The 25,689-nt window shown below is 33.6% G+C and overlaps 1 protein-coding gene across 1 annotated transcript; it reads left to right on the top strand.

The window, feature by feature from the left end:
* The first annotated feature begins 9,600 nt into the window (after positions 1–9,600).
* LOC125648701 (uncharacterized) lies at positions 9,601–24,836 on the top strand. Its single transcript, XM_056161473.1, has 6 exons — positions 9,601–9,796; positions 20,892–21,134; positions 23,417–23,659; positions 24,079–24,216; positions 24,316–24,561; positions 24,751–24,836. Exons 1-6 carry the CDS (start codon positions 9,601–9,603, stop codon positions 24,834–24,836), a joined length of 1,152 nt encoding a protein of 383 aa, XP_056017448.1.
* Positions 24,837–25,689: the final 853 nt, after the last annotated feature.

Below are 25,689 nucleotides of genomic sequence, written 5' to 3'. Positions count from 1 at the left end.
CAGGTGTGGCACGATAAAGATCCCTCCCTGCTCAATGGTCGTAAGCGCTGAGCATAGGCTTAAATTTTGCAGCCTTTTTATCGGCAATGGTGACGTTTCCATGTAAATGAAAAAGTCGTGAGTGGGGCATTAAACAATATACAATCAATCATCGGAAAATGTAGGTGTATTGTTGAATCCGATACTTCATTTCATGTCTACAAGAACAAGTATACACGCTAAAAGTAACTATTATTCCATAGGAAAGATTCAGATACCACGGAATGACCCTGCTGATCTTAGTCATTCATCTTAAGCTTGACTTTATAGGTCAATGACAAAGCCTGTAGCAAGTTAAATTGTGTGCATCTTTATGGTTCTTTCAAAAAATATCGAAACTATTATGCAAATTCAGATACCTTTTTTCTATCGATTTGCAATATAACTTTTAAAGCAATCCTCGTTTTACAAACGTTGTCTTTTGTTGTATTCAAGATATATTTTGCATACTATGCAAGTGTTCAATTTTTTCTTCTTCAAAAATTGAGAAAATAAACAACATTGAATACTTCTACACAACATTTTTAGCTCACCTGAGGTGAAAGTTCAAGTGAGCTTTTCTGATCGCCTGTACTCTGTCGTTTTTACATTTTCCACTTCGTCTCCAGAACCACTGGACCAATTTCAACCAGCTTTGTTCAACCAACAAACTTGGCCAAAATCATCCTTAGGTGAAAGGCTTTCAACTGTGTTCAAATGAAGGCACATGTCTCTTTCAAATTGGAGATAATCACAAAGATGCTCAAATAGGGTGAGGTCATTTAAAAATATTCTTCTCAAGAACTAATGGGCCAAAATAGTTGAAATTTACATGAGAGCTTCTTGACATACTTCAAATTCAAGTTTGTTAAAATCCTGGCCCCCGAAGGTACGATGGGGTTACAATAGGGGATCAAAGTTTTACATGCGAATATATAGAAAACATCTTTAATGAGCCAAGGTGACTCAGGTGAGCGATGTGCCCCTTGGGCTTCTTGTTTAGGGTTTGCCTTAATGATATTCCAGTCAATGGGTCGAATGAATATGAGTTACCGTACCTATACTGGATTCCTAAACTACATAAAAACCCTTACAACAAAGATACATTGCTGGATCCAGTAAGTGCTCTACCAAGCCCCTATCTTTGCTCCTCATGAAAATGTTAACAGCTGTGAAGGAGAAACTTCAAACTTACTGTGCGACTACATATGCCAGAAGTGGTGTTAATCAAATGTGGATTCTAAAAAATTCTAAAGATCTTTTAGTAAACTTGAAATCACAGAATTTTTCCCAAATCAATAGCATTAAAATCTATGACTTTTCAACACTATACACGACCATTCCTCACGATAAATTAAAGACTAGACTTTTTGACATCATAGACAGTTGCTTCTTCAAAAACAAAACGGAAAACGGAAATATTCATATCTAGTGATCAGTCATTCAAAAACTTACTTTGTTAAACACCACTCTGATTCCACGCACAAGTACTCTGAAGTTGAAATAAAAAATATGCTAGATTTCCTCATTCACAATATATTCGTGGTCTTTGGTGATCAGGTCTTCCAACAGTCTGTTGGAATTCCCATGGGCACGAATTGTGCTCCTTTGTTAGCTGACCTGGTTTTATATTCATATGAAGCAGAATTTATTCAAAAACTTCTACGTGAGAAGAAAAAATCTCTCGCTGTGACCTTCAATTCGACATTTAGATATATCGATGACATTTTGTCTATTAACAATGATAGCTTTCATTTACATGTCGATTTGATATATCCCTGTGAGCTGGAAATAAAGGACACCACAGAGTCGTCCACTTCTGCTTCATACTTAGATATTTTAGTGAAAGTAGACATTAACGGCAAACTGACAACTCAACTGTATGACAAATGGGATGATTTCAGCTTCTCCATCGTCAACTTCCCACATTTGTGTAGCAATATTCCATTATCACCTGCATATGGTGTTTATATATCTCAACTGATTCGATATGCAAGAGCTTGTTCTGGGTATAGTCAGTTTTTAAATCGAGGTAAGCTACTGACAAACAAGTTGATGGTACAGGGATTTCAACAGTCTCGATTGAAGTAAGCATTTCGCACATTCTATGGTCGTTATAACGATCTAGTTCGTCAATACAACCTCGCATTGGGTCAAATGCTGTCTGACGTGTTTGATACCGATTGTTAAGCCGTTCTTGACAAACTGATTTGACTGCGGATAACTCCGTTTACCTGATCAGGATATGGGGCTCACGGCGGGTGTGACCGGTAAACAGAGGATGCTTACTCCTCCTAGGCACCTGATCCCACCTCTGGTGTGTCCAGGGGTCCGTGTTTGCCCAACTATCTATTTTGTATTGCTTGTAGGAGTTATGAGTTGATCACTGTTCGTTATTTTCGCCTTTCATTAGTATAATCACAACACTTTAGGTTTGTTGCACAAGTCAAAATTTTCATATAAAAATTCACATAACCTTCTAGCATGAACTGCATTGACAAGGTTGCATAATAATTTACAATGGTTTTCCTTTGATGTATCATCATTTGAATCGTAGATGTTCAAAGGGTAATATTACTTTCTTGTCGTTATTCATAAAACAGTCATATAAAGAATGTAACTCATCTAATTCAACAGAAGTTTTACAAAACTGGGAGAAACGGTTTTAAATACATGGTTTTGAATATATACCAGTTTCAATTTCTAAAGGGTGGGCAGATATTCTTAACTCTTTAAGAGCATAATACTTTCACCATTGGAAATTTCAAATAGTTTTGTAATTCATAATTCTTTCTAATTCTACTATAGAATAGTAATTTTGCACGTTTAAAGAATTCGATGTTTTGTAGTTGCATGTTAACATTATCAATATAGTAATTTTTCAAGTGTTTATAAGATATGCTTTCATTAATAAATAAATAAATAATACCATATTTATATAACACCCTTTTCATACACTATGTACGATCAAGGGTGTTTTACAAGGCATATATGCCTTACAACAGAATGTTATACACATGATACATAGAAAATAAATAAAACATTAAAAAGCAATGATAAAAAAGGTGTTATCACATGTAAACAGTCCGTAGCTGTACCTATCCTGATTGTACATATAAAACATGAAAACACAAGATACCATAAATATGCTAGATAAGAATAAACATCAGTTTTAGGGCGTATTGAAATAATAATAATGCAATACACACACGCACACACAGCATATAATGCCTTAGGTGCAAGGTGAAGATAACGAACATTGATCAATCTCATAACTCCCAGAAGCAATACAAAATAGATAGTTGGGCAAACACGGACCCCTGGACACACAAGAGGTGGGATCAGGTGCCTAGGAGGAGTAAGCATCCCCTGTTGACCGGTCAAACCCGCCGTGAGCCCTATATCCTGATCAGGTAAACGGAGTTATCCGTAGTCAAAATCAGTGTGCCAAGAACAGATTAACAATCAGTATGAAACACGTCAGACAGCATAGGTATAATACATTAAAACATAGAATTCTCTTCTTTTTTTTTAATGATGAAAGATTTAGTTTATTTCTTAATCTTTTTATTTGTCCCTGCCAATTTCCCTCTCTGCCAGTATAATAAGGTCATTGTCAGTTCGAGCCCCGCTCGTGCTTTTGTTATGTCAAACATTAGTCGTAGAAACAAGTATTGAGTATTGAGTGTTCCTTCGCCAAACATTCGGCATTTAGAAGTGTGAGCCGCGGGTCTATCGGAAGAAAATTTAAAAATGGAGGTCCCCTGTTGCAGCAGGCGTCGGTACGTTAAAGATCCCAGTTTGTGATGCCTAACTTTGAGCGAAGAATTCTCGAAGAGTTTGCAATGCATTGTACGTGTTTTCAATGTGTTCATTTATAAATTGCACAAAAGCACCTACGCTATCAAGGAAAGTTCGAGATCTTAGTTTAAACATTAACAAATTATATCAAATTGTATCATAAATTGGTGTGTTTTCCAAAATGTGTTGAGCAAATCAGGCATTATTATAAGTTTCAAAACCCAGCGTAGAAATACAAACAGAAGACAAAATCTGTCAACGACGCACAAATAATATGCATATAACATGATATTGCTCCTTTTTCATTAACATAGACCATCTGTATTTTATGTATTTAAGCATGTGACAAAGGAACATATGGAATAAACTGCTCCAAGAATTGTTCTCAGAACTGCCTCGGTGAATGTGATAGTGTTGGCGGATCCTGCACATTTTCCTCTGGGTGGACAATATCCCCTGGCTGTAGTGAAAGTAAGTGTCGAACTCATATTCATAAACAATTATTTCATCTATCTACTGAAAAGACAAATATCAAGCTTGTTAAAAGCTCTTGTAAATTCCTGTTTCCTTAACTTTACTGAGATACAAAGCATGACATTAATGCTGCCTTCATCACGCCTTACAACTTTTAGACTCTCTGTATTAAATATTTCGGCAATATATATATATATATATATCGCTCTTCACCTTACATATATCGCTTGAAGCCTCCCCCCTCTTTCGTGAACTAGCAATCACAATGGGAATAAAAGCTAATGTTCAAAATAGAACCATATTTTACAAATGTATAAGTTACATATTTACCTCGTCGATTTACCACTTGAATCCATACAAATGAAATATCGTGTGGAATTACTCACACACAGTCGGGTGTACCAACAGTACATTACTAAATACAATTTTCATCTAATTCACAGGATATATTATTTTTAGCATATATACCTGTATAAGTAAATCCATTATACCATACGATTTCATTCATATGTGGATTTAATATATCCCTGTGAACTCGAAATCAAGGACACTACAGAGTCGTCTACTTCTGCTTCATACTTAGATATTTTATTGAAAGTAGACATTAACGGCAAACTGACAACTCAACTGTATGACAAACGGGATGATTTCAGCTTCTCCATCGTCAACTTCCAATACTTATGTACATGTAGCATTATTCCATTATATTGCATATGGTGTTTATATATCATATGGTGTTTATATATCATATGGTGTTTATATATCTCAACTGATTCGATATGCAAGAGCTTGTTCTGCATATAGTCAGTTTTTAAATAAAGGTAAGCTACTGACAAACAAGTTGATAGTACAGGGGTTTCAACAGTCTTGATTGAAGTCAGCATTTCGCAAATTCTATGGTCGTAATAACGATCTAGTTCGTCAATACAACCCATCATTGGGTCAAATGCTGTCTGACGTGTTTCATACCAAATGTTAAGCCGTTCTTGGCACATTGATTTTGACTGCGGATAACTCCGTTTACCTGATCAAGATATAGGGCTAACAGCGGGTGTTACCGGTCGAGAGGGGATGCTTACTCCACCTTGGCACCTGATCCCACCCCTGGTGTGTCAAGGGGTCCGTGTTTGCCTAACTATCTATTTTGTATTGCTTGTAGGAGTTATGAGATTGATCACTGTTCGTTATCTTCACCTTTCATTAACTATACCGTTGACAGTTCTGGCTAACACGATGCGCAGGAGATGCATTCTGTTTTATTCAAAACGTGATTAACGTCTAGAGATATTTACAACTCTGCATTTCAAACATTCCTTGATTTCACTGGACTTAAATAACCTTTACGTTCAAAAAGTAAAACACTAAACTTGGACTATCATTTCCCCCAAATCAAATCTCACTTGACGTGTTTTCCTTGGAGGTTTGTACACTGTAGTTATGGTTTTACTCGCGATATCACCAATATTTAGTGATAACTGTTACTTTGATTTGATACCGAAGTTTATCATCGTTTATACTTTTTCAGATCACTGTTCGTTATCTTCACCTATCATCTTTTGAACCATTACTGTTTCACAGCTGTATTACCAGCGAAGCGATCTGCTGATCTCTGTTAAATCTTTCTGAGCTATTGTGGATCATTTTCAGTTAGTTACTCCATAGTTGTACAAAATATGATATTAAACATTTTCAAATAACCCCCCCCCCCAAAAAAAAAATAATCTAGAATCTGAATTTTTACACAAATTGTAATCTATCATATGTTCTGGTGATCAGGTAGTAATAATGAATTTAAAACTTGAATATTGTTTTCTTTCAGGGGTACCTATTGTTAGTAATGACGAGTATAGTACTCCGGATGCATACATCGTAGCCTTATCTATCTTACTGATTATCAACTTTAGCCTGGTCGTTGTCATTGTTATATTATTGAGGTAAGATATGTTTGTGGGTTATGAATATTCTGCATGAGTCCATAAAGTCTTTATAATTCATATCAATTCTACTATATTTTAGGCTACTCTATAACAGAAAACAAGAGAAGCGTTCATCTGAATATATCACTAGTGCCGAAATATCACCGCCATCAGAAATCAGCGATAACGATGTACACCAGTATCACGAACTCTACATGCTCAATGATAATTCATATCAGAATCTGTCATTAAGAGATCATTCATAAAATGTATTTTGAATTAAACTGATTCTTCTCGTTTTCAATATGATGATTCTTATTGATACTTCATTTGGATATGTATTTGAAGGATTCATCAATGCCAAAGCTGTTAAAGCATTTTCTACATACTTTTCTAAGAAACAATATACGTTTTACTTTTAACAAGTAACGCGTATTCTATGTTGAAGTACAACATTTTGCATTAAAGGGACTGGTTCACGATTTTTGAACAAAATATTCTTTTATGTGAAACATTAAAAATATAGTTCATTTAATGTTGGCAGCCAACATTTTGACCTCCTGAATGCAAGAATAAAAGCAATATTTTAGCCCTTAAATCTGTGTTATGAAAGGTGAAGATAACGAACAGTGATCGATCTCATAACTCCTATAAACTCCTATACGTTATGTAAACAAAGACTCGAGTCTTTTTATGTATACAAACACACCAGTGAAATATTAATTTTGTAATATAAATTAACTTTTAGATGACACATTTTACCCGAAGAATACTTGAAACGTGAAAGATGTAATAAACTTTGATCGATAAACATTTCTTTGGAACATTTCGTAAACAATAACATGCCGCAATCTTTCTTTACAAAACAAAAAATTGAACTCTCTAAAATAAGCTTCTGTGATGATGTATAACCTTAATTTTTATGTGAAATCTTTTAAACACATTAGACAGTAGATTCTGATTATAAAAAGTGAAAACAAAATTTGGGGGAAAATCGTGAAGCAGTCCCTTTAAAGCAAATAAGAAAGTTAATACAAAAGAAGATGCGTGAAATAATATTAGTATTTAACGATCCAGCAAATAGAAAATAATATCTCCAATGATAAAGGGTAAATATCACGAACAGTGATCAATTTCATAACTCATATAAGCAATAGAAATAGATAGTTGGGCAAACAAGGACCGCTGGATACACCAAAGTTGGGGTCAGGTGCCTAGGAAGAGTGATCATCCTTTGACGACCAGTCACATACTGTAAGCCCTCTATCTTCATCAGGCAAATGGAGTTATCCACAGTCAAAATCAGTGTGCCAAGAAAGGTTTATCAATTGGTATGAAACACATAAGACAACATTTGACCAAATGATATGTTATAACGACCAAAGAATTTGCGGAATGCTGACTTTAAACGAGACTGTGAAACCCCTGTACCATAAACTTGTTTGTCTGTAGCTTGCCTCGATTTAAAACTGACAATACGCAGAACAAGCTCTTGCTTATCGAATCAGTTGAGATATAAACACCATATGTAGGTGATAATGAAATATTGCTTTTTTATTAGTCTTGTTAAAAGTCAGCATTTCGCAAATTCTACGATCGCTAAATGTATAACGATCTGGTTTGTCAATACAACATATCATTGGGTCAAATGCTGTCTGACATGTTTCATACCAATTGTTAGAACATTCTTGGTACACTGATATTGCTTACAGTTATTTCCGTTTACCTGATCACGATATAGGGCTCGTGGAGGGTGTGACCGGTCGACAGAGGATCCTTACTCCTCATAGGCACCTGATCCCACTTCTTGTATACCCAGGGATACGAGGTTGCCTAACTCTCTATTTTGTATTGCTTATAGGAGTTATGAGATTGTTATCTTCACTTTTCATAAGGAAGAGGTAATGAAAACAGTACTGCTATTTGACTAAGTCTATTTTTCAAAACTGAATGTCAAGTTTTAGAACATATTTTTGAAATAAATAACTTCGGATGAGAAATCGTAGATTTGGACCATATTTTTAGTTGAAGAGGAAATGTACAACTCTATACAATACATAAACAATAATATATAAATTGTTAGTACTAAAAAGGCCCATGATTTTATGCACACTAAACAGGTACTCTCTATTATATACTTACCAATTCTGGTAAATATAATAGAGACTATTCGTTTATCATAATGTATTGTTGAATTAAACAAGAAATAAAAAGTGAATGTTACGATAGAGAACCCTCCCAGCTACAGTTGTATGTGCGATACATAGGTCACAATTTGTGATACTTCACTTAAAACTGGTGACGTCCTCACAGGATTGAAAAATTCCCTAATGGGACGGAAATCAAGGAACTTGAACCACACACAATGACGAATTAGCAGGGATATATTTTATTATCCGGCTTACAAGTAGCAAGGCACGGAATATGACAAAATTACAATGTGTGATCTTATCTCAGCGCCCATTCTCAGTCATGTGAATTATCCAGAAGGAAATGTCGGAAAACATTAACTCATCACGGCCATTAAATGCCACAACAATTACAAATATGACAACTCTTGATCACCTTATTTTCTTCACTTTAGAATAACACTTCCTTGTTGGTTTAAGAATTCTAACATGCAGACACTTGTTTTTCTTATATTATTGAGATTAACTTTGTCCTCTGGATACCGTAAGTAAACAATTTTCGTATCGTCTATGTCTATCTTACTAGTAACTCTCTCATTTTTGTCTATGTCTGTCTTACTAGTAACTCTCTCATTTGTGAAGTAAGCTAGTGAAGATTAGTCACAAGATACACTGCGTTAACCATCAATCGAAACAAGGAGCGTCTTTGCGAATGCTATCTCTTACTTAGCTTTCTTTATGAATATCACGAAACTGATTTATGTTTAGTTTCCATCTTGTAAATATCTTGCTGGTCGTTGAGTAACAACATCCATATCAATTTGTTTTCATTTCAAAATAGAAATTGATATTAAAATCAGGAATAATCACTTAATTTTACATGTATATTATAGCTTTAATTAATCTAATATTTTCCCAGCAAAAAAATTAAGAACATTTTGAATAATGAATTAATAATTAATATAATGACAAATGCCATTCATGTTGACACAAGTCCTACGGTAATCCAAAGCGAGAAGTTACAAACGACTAACGGATTACTGTAAATTCCTATATATACGCGATTTGACGTCCATGAGTCATTTCGTGATAATTAGTACTCACGTAAATTAAGGAATCTAAAGTGTATCATGACGAGCCATGAATGGCACTGCCTCCAAGGGGATTTATCAGCGAGATTGTTCATTACTTTTTGATGAAATATGCCTACTCTACCAAGAAAGGCGAGCTCAAATCCATCCGTTATAGCGATCGGGTACGAGATGACGGTCATACCTAACAGACCCCTCACACATGCTCCTCATGCAAACTGTGGCAAGCTGGTATTGATCTTAAAGTATCTATCGCATGCCATAAGCTGCTATTCTAAGCAGTGCTATTCCGTTATATCCGCTGGTCCACCAAGCCACAACTTACAGCACTTAACAAATGCACTGCGCTATAAAAAATTACGTCAAAGTAATGAAAAGTGAAGATAACGAACAGTGAGAAATCTCATAACTCTTTTCAGGAATACAAAATAGAGAGTTGTGTAAACACGTACACCTGGATATATCAAACGGGGATCGGTTGCCTAGGAAGAGTAAGCATCCGGTCATTTTGAAAAGAGAATAGCAGAAACAGTATCTTGATTCAAATAGCATTACTCTAAAATCAGAGTAAAACTAAAACATTTCTTTGAAAGTAGTAAAAGAGAGGGCAAGAATAGGATGGGGTCATTTAAAATCTTCTCCTCAAGAACTACTGAGCCAAACAAAGTTAACTTTACATGAAAACGTCCTGGCATAGTTTAGATTGACTCTCACCCACTATTGGGCCTCAAGGTTTTATAGTTTCTACATTTCAATAATTCAACACAACCAAAGGCATGATTAGTGGTATTAAGTATGATGCCCAGAGGTAGTTTGGTTCCACAGTTTTACATAGTGATATATAAGGAAATATCTTTAAAACTCTCCACTCTTCACAACAGGGTCATGGGTAGTCATCAAATTATAGCGATCCTTTAAACCTCTATGCTAATCGTAATCTGATTGGTCTAGAAAGTCACGTGCCAGGTTTGATAAAACCGTCATACATCCCTCTCAAACATCATATTTCCCCATCATATTTCACCCCTTCACCAGCCCTATGCATTTCCAATAAATTTTAAATCAAGGTAGACTACAGTTTATTGTGACGTTACAATAAGTCGTAGTCATTGTACTTTCATAGTTCGTAAGGCACAAAAACTGGTTATCATGTCACTGTATTTCGTTGTTTGTACCTTTTACTACGTTGACGGTGCGGTGTTGTTGTTTTTTTTTTTATGTATATTTTCATCATTTATTAAAAAGTATACATACTATTTGCGATAAAATATCCTCGGATACTCCCTCTTAATTCTCACCAATGGTGCCAGGGGCCCATGGGATTGAATGTATATTATTATAATATTATTTTATATAAGGCATATATATAATTTATATGAAAATACATAATATCAAATATTTTTCGAAATCATGAAAATATCATATACAACGTTGATGTAGATATATCAACAGTAGAATAACATAGACATTACTCAAGGAATAATATATAAACACTGTAGTCCTAAGTTGACCGTATAGTTATAATGATAAATATTTAAGGATAGTTTATACTGGTCTCTTCACAGCAGTCAAGTTACATTAATTTACAAAGATGTTAAAAAAAATTATGCTCTTTTGCATTTATATACTTCAATACTGATATATAGAAACATAATGATTTTTTTAACATGATTATACATATTGAAAGTCGTTTCACTTAAAGAATCTAATCCACATAACATTTTATGTTTGTATATTCTGTAGGCTATATAAGTAATAAGTAAATTTAAGGATTTGGTTTTATCATTTTGTTCTAGAAAAACCCAACAACAATGTGTTTCCATTGAACTTTGAAGGATAGATAACTGCATATTCTATATATTCCATATATTTAAAACATTATCACACTCTTAAATCAGATGTTTTGTAGTCTCAACTTGCTTACAATGTGTACATTCATTCTTTACATCTTTTTTCCATTTGCTAATATATGCATTATTACATAATATGTTATTCAATAACTTATAACTGAATTCCGCTATCTCTTGGTCTTTCAAATCTTTAATTTAACATTTATAAATGTTTATCCAACTAGAATCACCGAATATTCTGAATTCTTCAGACAGTAATGCCTGAAAATTGGGTTTGCAAAACTTTTTTTCAACTAAATTTTTATAAAAAAAGATTACTTGATGTTTTAAGTATATTGGTAAATCCAAGAAGGAAGTTAAAATTATTGACATTTTGTTTATTTACACAGCTTGAATTTGAAAACTCGTTTAGTCCTCGAATTTTTCTCGTGATTGTCATAATAATTTTGTATTCACATAGCCAGTTAAATTTGTCATTAATATTTCAATAATGTTCTAGCGGTTCAAAAATTCCATCATCAAATAAATCACTAACATATAAGATACCAGATCTCGCCCAATTATCGAAGAAAATGGGTTTTCCTTTATATTTCAGATTTGTGTTATTCCATAATGGTTGTTGTAAAATATCATCAGGTAATCTTTTATCAAAGTTAAGTTCGCTTTTACATCTATTAAAGAAAGACAACATTTCTTTATAAAATAGTGGTAATTTAATTTTGTTTAAATTCCCCACATCAGTAGTTGAACATTTAAAGTCGGCACGGTGTTACCGTTAGGGCGACCTCAGCTACATGCAATGTATAGATGACCGGACTGCAATTTTAAATGCATTTTTGTAGTCTTGCTTTGTTTCGGTAGATATGAAAATTTAATCACCCAAGAAAAATTGTTGCCCTCGAGGAATAGACTTCTTTTTGGGTGAATACATATTCATATCTCCCTCACTACAGTATCATGCAATAAATTTACATTGTTATATAGCTAATAAATAGTCTATTATAAAATCTGCGTTAAATCTAGAGAATGTTAGCGTTCAATATCCTGAGAATTTATTGAACGCTAACTTTGCAATGCGTAAATTGTGTGCGCCCGAAACATTCCGAGTATGAGCGTTCAATATTGACGTTACCGTAACGACGTAAACAAACCAAAATGGTAAACGACGGTCCTCCGAATCTGACAGCTAGATCCGGTATTTGATATCATATTCATTTATTTAAACAATATGTTTTACTGTATATAAATTATGATACCCCCATTCACAAAATCAGTTTGCTTCATGCAGTAATGACGGGTTTAATTTGAACCGTTAAGAAATGCATGCAGATATTGCACACCTTCACCTAAGATGCCAATATTGATGAATTCTCGTCTATTTTGGAGTATTTTGAGAGAAAAGGGATATAATTTAAAAACTAAATACTTTAGCTATATAATAAAAGGGTTATTGAACTTATGTTGGTGAATATTGGCACTCATTGGCTGTCAAAATGCATTCACAAGCTCGTGCATTTTCACAGGCAACTCGTGCCAATATTCACTAGTTCAATAACTCTATAATATTTCATATCTGGTAAATGGATCGTGGGATTTTGTAATCATAGCATCATTTTCAAGAGCTTATTATTATTCTAACATAGGGATTTTCAAAATTTTAATTACCGCTTGATTTATTTCACTTAAAAATTTTACATTTAAGTCTTTGGAAAGAGCATGTTTAATTCAAATATTTTACAAAAGAAATGTATTTATCACACAAATCTCTTGGTAAAACGTTACATAAACTTTAAATTTATGAAAATATGAAATATAGATAATCATTTACCGCACAATCTTTAAAAAATAATTAGATTTTCATTTTTACCAGGAGTGGAGAACTCTTCCAAGTAAGATCGGGTTCTAATCATTTACCAGTCATGGGAATTTGATCTTAACTTCACTTTTATCGTTATTTAGAATAAACATTCATTGAAAATTGTTCAATAACCTTTTATTATACATTGAATACCTTGAGGTAGTTAAAATTCAAGTTTTCATGAGTCCCAGATATCGGATGGGGTCGCATCAGGAGATCAAAGTTTTAAATACGAATATTTACAAAACCCATTAAAACATTTTTTTTCAACAGTAGAAAGGTCACGCTAAATCATATCAATTTTGCAAACATTCTCAAGTTGTGTGGATTCAAGTTTTTTCATACCCCCACAACAATAATCGGGAACATATTGTTTTGTCTGACAATGTGTCCGAAATTTTAACCTTGCTCATAACTTTTGAATGATAAGTGATATGGTTCTCATATTTCACGTGTGCATTTCTTGTTATAAGACCATTCTGTTGAGACCAATATTTTTAACCTTACTATCTAACCTGAGCTGAAAACTCAACTGAGCTTTTCTGATCGGATGATGTTTGTCGTCTATCTGTAAACATTGTTTTTATTTTCGCCTACTGCACCAATTTCAATGAAACTTGGTATAAATCATTCTTTTCTTGAGAGGTTTCAAGTTTATGCAAATATAAGACCATGCTGTTTTCAGATTCGAGGTAATCAAGAATGTATGACAGAACTCACACTTGACCGATACATATATATATATATATATATATTATTAGTATTATAGGTGGTTAAATCTTTATGGTTTCTTTACCATCATTTTAACATGACTTTTTCAATTGTATAATTGTATATTTATTGCAACTATTGTATTTTATAGTATTCGACTGTACGGCGTGGAACTTTTTTCATGCATATCATGTTTTAGATTTTAGTAATTTTACTTCACATTATTGATGTTTTTCTAGCATTGTTTTTACATCATCTGTTTTAGTGCTATTATAATTTCCTTTTACTACGTTTATAACACGCTGCATCATTTGTATTGTGTGCAGCGCTTTAGAGTGGTTATTTACAGTCATATAGGGCGCTATATCAATAAACATTATGTATATAAATATAAATATCTATATATATATATATATATATATATATATATATATATATATCTATATATATATATATATATATATATATATAAAGCATTAAAATGACCAACGACACGAACAAGGAGATTGTCAAATTTTCGGGACGACCTGTCCCTTCTTCAGGATAAACGAAAACAATTACATAATGTGGTCAATATCAACAGAGCATAATAACAAAAACTACATATAAATACATGTAGCACTACAACTACACTAATCTACAAACGTATTTACAACGCAGAGTACATGTTTTTGGTCTTTAGGCTTGCCAATCAATGTTAAAAGTGGAGCGAATTAGGACATGCCTTATTCGTCCAAAGAGCTGATCCAAAATGTCCGAAAAGAAAAACAATAAACTTAATTAATCTCCAGTGGAACGAGTTAACCCAATTACGTTGACAAATAGTAAAGCTAACTCGTACCCAGAGAGATTCTATTTTAACCATGTATAATTTATAACAGATAACAATAAGTAACAAATACAAAAAAAAAAATAATAAATAAATAAATAAATGAAAATAAGCTATGTAAACGAAGTAAGAGATGAACAAAGTTTGAGAGAAAGATAATGTCAACAACAAGTTTGAATAAGTGAACAAAATGGACCAACTCCAAACAAAAACAAAGAATAGGCAGCCCAGGAAATTGAATCAACATCAGACATTCTTTGTTTTTGTTTGGAGTTGGTCCATTTTGTTCACTTATTCAAACTTGTTGTTGACATTATCTTTCTCTCAAACTTTGTTCATCTCTTACTTCGTTTACATATCTTATTTTCATTTTTTTTTTTTATTTATTTATTTTTTTTTTTTTGTATATGTTACTTATTATTATCTGTTATAAATTATGCATGGTTAAAATAGAATCTCTCTGGGTACGAGTTAGCTTTACTATTTGTCAACGTAATTAGGTTAACTCGTTCCACTGAAGATTAATTAAGTTTATTGTTTTTCTTTTCTGACATTTTGGATCAGCTCTTTGAACGAATAAGGCATGTCCTAATTCGCTTCACTTTTAACATTGATTGGCAAGCCTAAAGACCAAAAACATGTAGTCTGCGTTGTAAATATGTTTGTAGATTAGTGTAGTTGTAGTGCTAAATGTATTTATATGTAGTTTTTGTTATTATGCTCTGTTGATATTGACCACATTATGTAATTGTTTTCGTTTGTCCTGAAGAAGGGACGGGTCGTCCCGAAAATTAGACAATCTCGTTGTTCGTGTCGTTGGTCATTTTAGTGCTTTGTATAATTTTTTGTATTTGACCTTGTATCCATGTTAGGGATCCGACACTTTGAGGCATCTGGTGTTGTTGGAACTTAAGTGCTTATATATATATATATATATATATATATATATATATATAATTATATAATACTAGATAACATCTGCATGTAACCAAATTTAATTGTAAAATTTGGCCTAATATCTACTTGAACGATGGCTATATGCTGCATTTGTGACAACATACAGCACTCTTATTAATCAATATTGGACAATAATTCCAATGTTATTTATTAGAAGTGTTTTCATTGGACAAAAATAAAGCTGAACAAGAGTTTATACATTAATAAATCCGAAAACGCGATGTATTCATACACGCCTGAAAACAAATAACATAGTGCGGGGAAACAATTCAAATTTTTGCAATTGTTAATGAAGTGAATGATTTGGAATTATAAGAATCAAACATTCTTTTTGAAGAATTTATCGATGTGTAAACTCCGGGCATTTTACTCACAAACTTAACATAAAAGTGCTTCGCACTTTTATTCAGTTTGTGAGTAAAATGCCCGGAGTTTACACATCGATAAATTCTTCAAAAAGAATGTTTAATCCTATAATAACAGCTATATTAAAACACATTATTTCCCGTTTTTACAATCGAACTGCGGAAAAATACGAACATTACAACTTTAAAATTGTTAGGTCATCCATGATTGAATAATCTATCCAACTTCGGAAACTTTAAAGATGGATTCTTCTCATATCACCTGGAGACGTAGAGATACTATATTTTGTCTGCAAGAACTATAGAATGGATGCATTCTTTTGAGACACGCAAATGTGGGTGTCAAGGATGTTTTTTGTTAACGTGTAATTTCAAGGTCATGCCATTTTCGTACGAAATGATCTTGAAATTCCATTAGTGCAGATATAAACTATAAATACTTGTATTTTCTCTTAATCTGCAGCATAATTACTACGCATAAACAAATTATATCTGTTTGAATAACAGAGCTTTAAACATTGAAAAACTCATGCATGGTCAAGATAACGAACAATCTCATAACTCCTAAAAAATAATATAGATATATAGTTGGGCAAACACGGACCTCTGGACACACCAGAGGTGGTATCAGGTGCCTAGGAGGAGTAAGCATCCCCTGTTGACCGGTCACACCCGCCGTAAGCCCTATGCGCTGATCAGGTAAACGGAGTTATCCACAGTCAAAATCAGTGTACCAAGAACGGTCTAACAATCGGTATGAAACACGTCAGACAGCATTTGACCCAATGATAGGTTGTATTGACGAACTAGATCGTTATAACGACCATAGAATTTGCGAAATGCTGACTTCAATCGAGATTGTTGAAACCCCTGTACTATGAAGTTGTTTGTCAGTAGCATACCTCGATTAAAAAACTGACTATAAGCAGAACAAGCTCTTGCATATCGAATTAGTTGAGATATATAAACACCATATGCAGGTGATAATGGAATATTGCTAAATAAATATGGCAAGTTGATATGATATAAGGTAGACCGAATTTCCACTGCTAATTGTAGATTGTACTCATCAATCCCTGTGTCTTTCATACTTCTAGTACCTATTTTTTTTATGTTGTTTAACGTCCCACCGGAGAATATTTCACTCATATGGAGACGTCACCATTCCCGGTGAAGGGCTGCAAAATTTAGACCTAGATGTTCGGCGCTTACGGCCTTTGAGCAGGAAGGGATATTTATCGTGTCACACCTGCTATTTTACCATTATTTGCTGTGACACGGGACCTCCCTTTTTGCGGTCTCATCCGAAGAACCGCCCCATTTAGTCACCTATCACGACCAGCAAGGGGTACTGAGTATGACGGTATTCCATATATTGTGTACTGATATTAAGAACTGCTCCCTTATTTTATTTGATATGCATGTTACAATTATTCCTCCCCTGGTGATGTAGTAAAGTGTTCAATAAACTAGAAGCCATGATTGCGTTCCGCTGTTCACCTGGAGGCATTTAAATGGACTTGTACGATATGCAACTCTGAAGACCTATTCTAACCTGGATCACCACGGGATCTTAATTTTTTTGGAAGTTGTTATATAATAATACTGGAATGTGATAAGACACACAATGACATTTATAAATCAATTTGGGGTATCTGATTATATAAGAAAGAAAATGCTTTACTCAGTATTTTACTGAAGAAATATTAGGAGTAGGGCATTTAAAATGTCCCTCTCCCGGAACATCATACAAATGATTTATAAATTTATCAAGATATCATATCAATGCCCTGTTTCTTTTGTAAGTTATGATTAATTACTCTAGTTTCAAATATCCGTTCTTGTTTCGATTTTGTTCAACCGCAGACAAAATTTAGAACTGTTAATTTTGTTCAAATGTAGGATAAATTGATATTTTAGAGTAACATTGTTGCTGCCCAAAATAACTAACAATATGTTAAAGAATTGACACCCCACCACGATTTGAGATATCCCTGTGAACTCGAAATAAAGGACACCACAGAGTCGTCCACTTCTGCTTCATACTTAGATATTTTATTGAAAGTAGACATTAACGGCAAACTGACAACTCAACTGTATGACAAACGGGATGATTTCAGCTTCTCCATCGTCAAATTCCCACCTTTATGTAGCAATATTCCATTATCACCGGCATATGGTGTTTATATATCTCAACTGATTCGATATGCAAGAGCTTGTTCTGGGTAGAGTCAGTTTTTGAATCGAGGTAAGCTACTGACAAACAAGTTGATGGTACAGGGATTTCAACAGTCTCGATTGAAGTCAGCATTTTGCAAATTCTATGGTCGTTATAACGATCTAGTTCGTCAATACAACCTCGAATTGGGTCAAATACTGTCTGACGTGTTTCGTATCGATTGTTAAGCCGTTCTTGCCACACTGATTTTGACTGCGGATAACTCCGTTTATCTGATCAGGATATGGGACTCACGGCGGGTGTGACCGGTCAACAGGGGATGCTTACTCCTTCTAGGTACCTGATCCTACCTCTGATGTGTCCAGGGGTCCGTGTTTGCCCAACTATCTATTTTGTATTGCTTGTAGGAGTTATGAGATTGATCACTGTTCGTTATCTTCACCTTGCATACTGCCATGGAAGTCCATCCATCACTTGAAATGACCGACATACGTATAAGGGACATCACTTATGGTATCTCTAAATTCCAGTATGCTGACCTGAACAACTTCATCACGGTGATGATGGTTTGATATCATTTAACTCGCAAATATCGGAATATTTCGATATCAGCTATTTTACCATTATTTGCTGAGATTCACTTATTGAATATATGAAACCTTTATGATCACAAAGAGGATGCAATTTTGAAACTCCTTGATATGGATGACAGCTTCCTCTGCTCCTCCACCATGGTGTTTCAATCCATCGTCCTTGCAATTTCGCTTTGTCGCCCTCACATTTTCCCATCTCCGTTCTAAATGGTCGTCCTCACATTTTCCCATTTTCATCCTAAATGCAGAAAGGCGAGTGACCTGATCAGAATATGATAGATTTTGTTAATACTTCATTATGTATTACAAAACAGTAAGTGCTATTCATCTCAACAGAATATTACAGTTGTTGAAGAAATGTACCTTGTTATCCTTAGAATGTCAGTAAATATCTATCCATGTGTATACCAATTAATCGAGAAGCCATGATGAAGATATGTCCTTATCATCAATCGATGAATATTGCATGAAATATTTCACAATGTCATTCGATAATCTGCATGTATGTCAACATGTATATAATTTGTAATACCCCTCCTTATCTATAGACTAGCTGATTACCATAAAAAAGAAACAATTCGTGGGTTATGCAACTACAGCTACATTTTGGACTCACAATCTGCTTTTAAAGCTGTATGGTCCGAATGATAATATTTTTTTCCATCTCGTAAAAACGCTATTAAATCATCGCACGTATGTAGTTATTAGACTGTACGACATATCATAAATTATTTCACCTGTTTTAACCCAAATAATTTGATTTTAAATCGATGTTTACAAATAACAGCGTCATTGCCATTTCAAGTGACATTCACGTGACCAGTTCAAACTTTCAGATCATCGGTGGTCTTATCTGTGTAAAGTTGTGTATTTTGTTATAACAGTACCGTACCATAAGTTTAATAGAAATAAAAATATCAAATACGTCTTAGTAATTTGTTGTTTTACGCTCTTTCAGCCTTAAAACTAGACAGTTGCGTATGAGTTAATACATCATGTTGGGATTCCCCTGACGCACGTGTGTCTATTTATAGACGTCTATTATGGGATGATTTATATATATGTAGCCACTATATTTACTTTCTAAATAATATTCGCACTGTTTTCTTTTACATGCAGCTGTTTTCAAGTATATACTTAAGGGAAAGTTAATAACTTTATAAAGTAATTAATCTGCTTTAAAGTAATTATGTACACAAATAATACATGAACATCGGGTCATACAGCTTTAAATGATTGTTTCATATTGTCCCTTGACCACAGAGTAGTAATTTCTTAGATCCTCTTTAAATGCTCGCTGTCGATCATTATCCAAAACATTATCAGTCTCCTCAAGTATAACTGTATAAAGACAAGTCCGCATCCGTCTTTTAGAAATTTGTACACATCTAAATGTATAAAACTTTCTTTTCCAATTAATTATTTCAATTCTGAAGAGGGAAATATTGGAAAACTTTAAACTTCATCATGGTCATTAAATGTTCTAAACTTTAGAAATATGGTATCTGTTGATCGCCTTATATTTTTCTTTAAATTTAAAACAAAACTTCCTTGTTGTTTTAAAATTTTGAATATGCAGACACTTATCGTTTTGGTATCAATGATACTGACTACGTCTTATGGATACTGTACGTAAACAATACATCGTTTATATCTATTGTACTGTTAACTTTCTCGTTCGTAATTCGTTCTAGTGAAGTGTTGTTACTAATATTACTACACCGTACTAAGAATCAAACCGAAACAAGATAAGGTCCCCATTTTCTACAGTTCAGTGCACCACCTATTCCAAATTAGTTTTCCTCACACAATGTAATGAAATTAAACCAAGTTTAACTAGTATTCAGTTACCGTCGTACATCAAAATGTAGTTTACATTGTATAAATTTGCAACAAGATTATTATGTTTTATTCGACCTGGAAAGTATAAATGCATTTCACGTCGTTTTCTTACTGCAACACTGGAATGATCCTATAAATTTTACATGTACATTTCAAATTTTTGATTGATTATGACGATGCAGCTACCATTACTTGTTCTGATTAAAATTATGTTTATCAGTGAAAAGGTGATTATTTCCACACTCAGATAGTAATAGAATATGTTTCTTCATTTACAGAAATCGTATCTCAGAATAAGGAGACCGACAAAGCCAAGGAGGTACCCAAATGTCAAGAAACTGGAACATGTCAGCTGTATCAATCCAGTCATGCAGTGGATGGAGACATTAACACGTGTACAAGGACAGCACCTTTTGGAACTACAACTCCAGATAAATGGACATGGTGGTATGTTGACCTTGAGAAAGTACTCAGCATCTACAGCATCAGAATACAGTTCAAAGACAATGGAGAACAATATGGTATGGTTTGTATAGTTTAATTATCTATGTCTTGATACATAAGTGCTGTGATTTTCTTTTTATGTCTATTTCGCCATGTTTTCATTTTCCCTTTTTAATTGTTAATAACATTATCTAAATGAGTCCTCTGATGATCAAAAATTAGAAATTACTCGAATCTTTCTATATTCTTACCGGTCTGCTAATCATACCCATCTAATTGGATTTACTTTTATTTAAAATGTAGATGTTACGCCAGTTTTTCATGCTGGCTAGTTTCAGTAACTACTCTACATGTAGGTAATTCGAAATCATATTGCTGTAAAATTACACAAATAAAGGTTTCATTCTCTTCTACAAATTAATCATGTCAAACAAATTTCTTGGATGTGTATTTTGTAGATTAATACAGTTAATAGCGTTGATTAAAGATAATATTTCATATTTATTTCGTTATTTCCATTTGGAATGTAAACGATGATAATTAAAACTTTAAGAAATTCTACATCAATTAAATGGAAGTAAAAGATATTTGAATATCTGGTATGTATTATATAATGAAATGATAATGTTTGCAAATCAGATGTTTTTGTATGAAATATATCGTGAGAATGAAAAGTGAAGATAACGAACAGTGATCAATCTCATAACTCCTATAAGCAATACAAAGTAGATAGTTGGGCAGAGACAGACCCCTGGACACACCAGAGGAGGAATTACGTGCCTAAGAGGAGTAAGCATCCCCTGTATCATTCTGCATTTCTGTCCATAAAATAAATTAACATATGCTGCATCACAAAGTCTCACACAAAATACATGATATCAATTGACACAATTCTTGTAATATACTCAATCTGATTGGTCGAGAAGCATTTGAAAAAAACATTCTAAACATTTCCCTCAGAGAATAATAAGCACGCGACCCAGGGTGATAGTATCTACCAACGGATAACATTATTTGAAAACGGGTGATATAAAAATTATCACATGTGTCAACTTTATGCAAGTACGGTTCGCCGTAGATTGTTAGACGACGTCGTTTCAGCGTTTGTAATATTCGTGAAAACCCTAATTAATATACAAAGCATCACATGGTATTGATTGATCAAATGTCAACAGACTCCATTTACCTATCAAGATATACATGTAGGGTTCACGGTGGGTATGACCGATCGACAGGGGATGCTTACTCCTAGGCACCTGATCCCACCTCTGGTATATCCAGGAGTCCGTGCTTGCCGTACAATCGGGTGAAAATTTTCAATGTTACCCTCATCTACACGCAATATCTAAATATTATTATCCTTCAGAATAATACAATCAATCTTATTGGTCGAGGGCTGGTCACGAATTGTCTACCTCACGTGCGGTAACTACTCTATAAATTTTAATGGCGCAAGCGAGACAACTCTGATAAAAGTAAATTAAAAATTTGCGGGATCGTTAATTAATAAATTCTAAAAATGACGTTGGTGTCAACATTAACGGTCACAGATAACAATAGATATTCCCAATTTATCGCAATTTTACATTTTGCTTGATGGTTACCTTTTGCTTCTTTTTTTTAAATACATTACGAACATTTACACTGGACGTATTGTTTTGTGTGATTCTATTGAAACGTCAAAATCGAATATGTTCGTTATGCTGATACTGGTTTAACTGTTGTATATAGTTAAACTTATAAACATCGAATAAATGCATTACATTGGATATAAAATAAAATAGTGCATGTAATTTTGGATAACATTGATTACACCCCTCGAAAACCATTAAAAATGTATTTAAATCTGCAGGAAAAGTTTTTACGATTTTGTTGTCGTTTGAAATTCTAAATACGGCACAAGTCAATAAATATTTGATATATTACTTTAATTCTAGATTCTAATAAATATATCATGTCCGAAGGTGATATCCCTACTAATACAAGATAATTTGTGATGTCTCCCTACTAAACAGTCCATAAGTGTATAGTATATTATACAGTTGTTACACTTTCCTATTTTGGGAATGGTATCAGTACATTATTGTTTAGACCGTTTCACTTGACGCTCACTTTAAAGGTTACCTATCACAGGTGCAATCGTGTTTGTACCGTGCTCTTTTACTAACATTTTACATATTCCAGTTGTCTTCATCGATTTCAATGTTTTGATCAAAATACATATCATATAGATAAACGAAATGTGGTTTTCTAATAGAAATTTGATACAAATCGTCAAATCTCATCGCTTATATATCGAGGAAAAGTAGTTCTCTTTTTTCCAACTGATAACAGTGTCATCAAAAATTGATAATTTCAGTTATGAGACAAAGAGGACGTTTTGCTGGTTTTTCACTCTATGTGTCAAACACAACTATAAAGGAGGATGGGTATCTGTGTTACAAGAACGGACAGGAGTTACCGACCTTGGATTTCAGTACAACTTGTGTTAAATATGCACGTTACGTTATATTCTACAATGAAAGACTTGACGGGACAACTTATCCTACTGGATATCAAACAACTATAGTTTTCACTGAATTATGTGAAGTAACCGTAACAGGTAATATCATGCTACCAATTATACAATTAAAAATCCATTTAGTGGATGATAAATGTAAATTAATATGATAAATATAATAATAATGTGTGTTGTATTGTACTACATCATTATCCAGTGTGTTAGAAATAAACAAATCCGTTTACAATTTTATGATGAGTGTATTGTTTTGTTTATTTCGAAAAGTTGTACTGCTTATAGGTTGCAAATACACGGAACATACATGTATATTACAGTAATAACGTAAGTGAAAAAGACAGCAATAAGTTATAATAACAATTTTGAAGCACAAAATAGAGCATGTGGCTCAAATATAAAGGACATGCTTATTGATATGATGAGGATAAACCTCTTTATGTTGCAGCCTATGTTGTGGTGTGTAACATGTATATATCTAAAATTGTATCTGTATATATCTAAAGGTTGTAAAGATCCCGGTGTGTATGGATATAACTGTGATCTACCCTGTCCAAACAACTGTCAGGAATTGAGATGTGATATTGTCAACGGAACGTGTTTGGGTTGTACTGCAGGATGGGTGGGAGGTTTTTGTAACAAATGTAAGATTACTTTTAATACTTCAGTAAAATATGATTTACTCTCTCATAAATAAATGCAATTCAAAATGATATATTTTCAAAAGAGTGTAATTTTCGTAGCATGCCCAGCTGGATATTACGGTTTACAGTGTAGATCTACGTGTACTGGACACTGCAGAGACAACCTGTCCTGTAATCAGACCACTGGACAATGTGACTATGGATGTGACAACGGATGGACAGGAATACATTGCAACACACGTAATTCATTTGTCGTTACCTTAAAGATGTCTGAAACAAATAAAATACATATACTAACTGTAGTGGAATTTTTTAAAGATAAAAACGATGAAATATCAATGCATTGTAAATTTACACTTATAAAAAACAACAAAAAAAGTAGCTTCAGATGTGAAACGGAAAAGTATACGCTTTTTCAAAATAATAAATTGTTGGATTAAATCATATTTTACCAGAGTGTCCTGCAGAATCATACCGTCCGGATTGTGTGTATAACTGTAGTGGACAGTGTCTGAGTTACCTCCGCTGTAACAGGGCAACAGGAAGATGTGACAGAGGTTGTAATCCAGGATATACCGGGGAACTCTGTGATAAAGGTTGATGTTGAAAGTGTAGTTTGATGTTTTAAATACGTTATCGGTGGTATTACAGAAGTATTTCTTGTTTCTAAGTTGATGAAGTAAGCTCTAAATAGTATTGTACTTTAATATTTTATTTTGTTATACACCTAAAATATGTTCCCATCTAAAACTTATACGATTTAGAACCAACATTTTAACTGTTAAACCCACTCCCACATTTATTATATGAAACACAGAGCAGAAACACGACAAAAGTAATTATTGGTTATCAATTAGGACATTGGGTATGTTTTCTTTTAAACTACAAATGTAGTGGACACGTTTATAAATGTACGCAATCATTCTGTCTTGTTAAACCTCAACAAACCATGTGCATCTGGTAAAAACTATACCTAGAAAATGAAGATGTATAACAAATAGTTATAGACTGTGTCCTCGGACAACGGCTATTTTGTTTAATCCTCGAACGGATCTGTGGCCGTCTGGTCAATCAAACAGCACCTGTCATCGGACCCAGTCAATAACTGTATAATTCAAAACATACATGATATCTCTCTAATATGGTTATCATTAAATGATTTTGACACTTGAATCCGGTCATGATTTGCTCAAGAACATTTTGATATGATGAAATTATAAACAATTTTTAATCACATTGGTAGTCTGTTCAGTTGGTCGGTACGGATTGAATTGTTCAGAGAGGTGCAGTTCCCATTGTCAATCTGAAAGTAATCATTGTAACCATAGAGACGGACATTGTGAACATGGATGTGACGATGGATTCAAAGGAAATAGATGCGAGGAAAGTAAATATCCAGTTCTTAAATACAACAAACTTGCAGTCTGAAATGAATTTGAACTTTTCCTCTAAATAGCATACATACATAGCTAT

The sequence above is a fragment of the Ostrea edulis genome, chromosome 4 (assembly GCF_947568905.1).
Source record: "Ostrea edulis chromosome 4, xbOstEdul1.1, whole genome shotgun sequence".
Taxonomy (NCBI): domain Eukaryota; kingdom Metazoa; phylum Mollusca; class Bivalvia; order Ostreida; family Ostreidae; genus Ostrea; species Ostrea edulis.
This window is presented reverse-complemented; position numbering and strand designations above follow the sequence as displayed.

Bases quoted from the DNA above. Each gene is read 5' to 3' on its own strand.
- LOC125648701 (XM_056161473.1), top strand. From the start codon at position 9,601: ATGACGGTCATACCTAACAGACCCCTCACACATGCTCCTCATGCAAAC. The intron at 21,135-23,416 runs GTATGGTTTGTA...TGATAATTTCAG, and splicing joins AGACAATGGAGAACAATATG to TTATGAGACAAAGAGGACGT. The intron at 24,217-24,315 runs GTAAGATTACTT...TAATTTTCGTAG, and splicing joins GGGAGGTTTTTGTAACAAAT to CATGCCCAGCTGGATATTAC.